Below are 1,482 nucleotides of genomic sequence, written 5' to 3'. Positions count from 1 at the left end.
CTCCCTCTCCCTCTCCCTCTCTCTCTATCTCTCCCTCTCTCCCTCCCTCTCTTTCTCTCTCTCCCCCTCGCTCTCCTGCCGCTTCATTAATTTTGTGAGGAGGACGACGCGAGGAGCGGAGAGTCTCGCTGGAGATAAAACTCCCACACGCTCCCCGCGGTACTTCGCTCCCCTCAACAGGTCGTGAAAAAGTTTATTTATAAAGCGAGGCGCGTTTATCTGGCGCGCTGCGGAAAATTACACTACGGTACTCGTGAACGGGAGAAGAGAGTCCACATTATGAATGCGCTGACGGGGGGGAGGGGGGGGGGACTGCATCAGACACTCGCCTGGAGAGGCGTGACATTTTTAGACATATATTTGGAAATGCATTTCAAAAGAGTAACTTTGCCTCTGAAGCCATTTGTTGGATGTTTTTCGTCCGACAGACGAAGCGACTTGTTTGACGATATGACTGTCTTCTTCCCCGACGGGCGCCCCTGCCGCCGCTACCGCCACCACCATCACCACCACCACCATCACTACCGCCATCACCACCACCACCACCGTCTACCAACACGACCATCGCCATGACCACGTTTTCAGAGATGCTCACTTTTGTTTTGATTCTTGCCCCATACAGTGCCACCCAAAATCACCCCAATCACTTTCCCGCGCGATCTAAACGTAGGCGACCGCACCAGCGTGCAGTGTGTGGTGGTGAGCGGGGACCTACCCCTGTCGTTCGCCTGGCTCAAAGACGGCCACCCGGTCGGGGGCGCCGGCCACCACCACCACCCGGCCGCCGGGGCCGCCGGGGCCGGGGCCACCGCCGTCCCGGGCGACGTGTCGGTGCGGCAGAACGACGACTTTAGCAGCGCGCTGAGCATCGGCGCGGTCGCCCTGGAGCACAGCGGCAATTACACGTGCCGCGTGTCGAACCAGGCCGCCGTCGTGTCGCTCACGGCGCTGCTGCAGGTCAACGGTAATGAGCGCGCACCTGGCGCAGCTCCACTCTCCCCGTACACTCTCTCTCCTGTTGCCTGCGCGCCTGAGGCATGCGGGCCGAGCCAGCCGGGGGCGCAGCCGGGGGCACGGAACGGAAATATCGACTCATTTATTGTTCCATGAGAAATAGTTGTTGTTGTTGTTTGTTTTTTTTTCCTTCTTTTTTTTCTTCTTTTTGCCCAGTCAGGCTAGCGTCACACGATGACTGTTTGGGGGGTCGTCCTCTTTCAAACAGGCGCGGCCTGCTCCTGAAATAACGCACTCCCCATGCCCAGAGTGTACCTGCCTTCGGTTTATGTGATGATGATGGTATACCTTTTTGTGCGGTGCAGCATTACTGTCCTTTTTCTTTCGTACCCTCCTTTTTATTTTTCGTTCTTCGTCTTGCTCTTCTTCTATTCGGGTTGGGCGTGGCTGGTGAGTTGGGGGGTCGACCAAGCAGCGCAATCACGCCTCGGCCGAGCGCTCTACACCATTTCCGTCAGCGCCGCCGAG

At 57.6% G+C, this 1,482-nt stretch overlaps 1 protein-coding gene across 2 annotated transcripts in view; it reads left to right on the top strand.

The window, feature by feature from the left end:
* Positions 1-1,146, top strand: part of LOC127750425 (cell adhesion molecule Dscam2-like) — a 222,882-nt gene extending 221,736 nt beyond the window's left edge. For both annotated transcript variants that reach the window (XM_052272126.1, XM_052272125.1), the window contains one exon: positions 623-1,146. In XM_052272126.1, coding sequence (XP_052128086.1) covers positions 623-1,110 — 488 coding nt within the window. In that variant the 3' untranslated portion in view covers positions 1,111-1,146. The remainder of the gene's footprint in view (positions 1-622) is intronic.
* Positions 1,147-1,482: the final 336 nt, after the last annotated feature.

This window comes from Frankliniella occidentalis, unplaced genomic scaffold, assembly GCF_000697945.3.
Source record: "Frankliniella occidentalis isolate FOCC.00 unplaced genomic scaffold, Focc_3.1 Scaffold188, whole genome shotgun sequence".
Lineage (NCBI taxonomy): Eukaryota > Metazoa > Arthropoda > Insecta > Thysanoptera > Thripidae > Frankliniella > Frankliniella occidentalis.
This window is presented reverse-complemented; position numbering and strand designations above follow the sequence as displayed.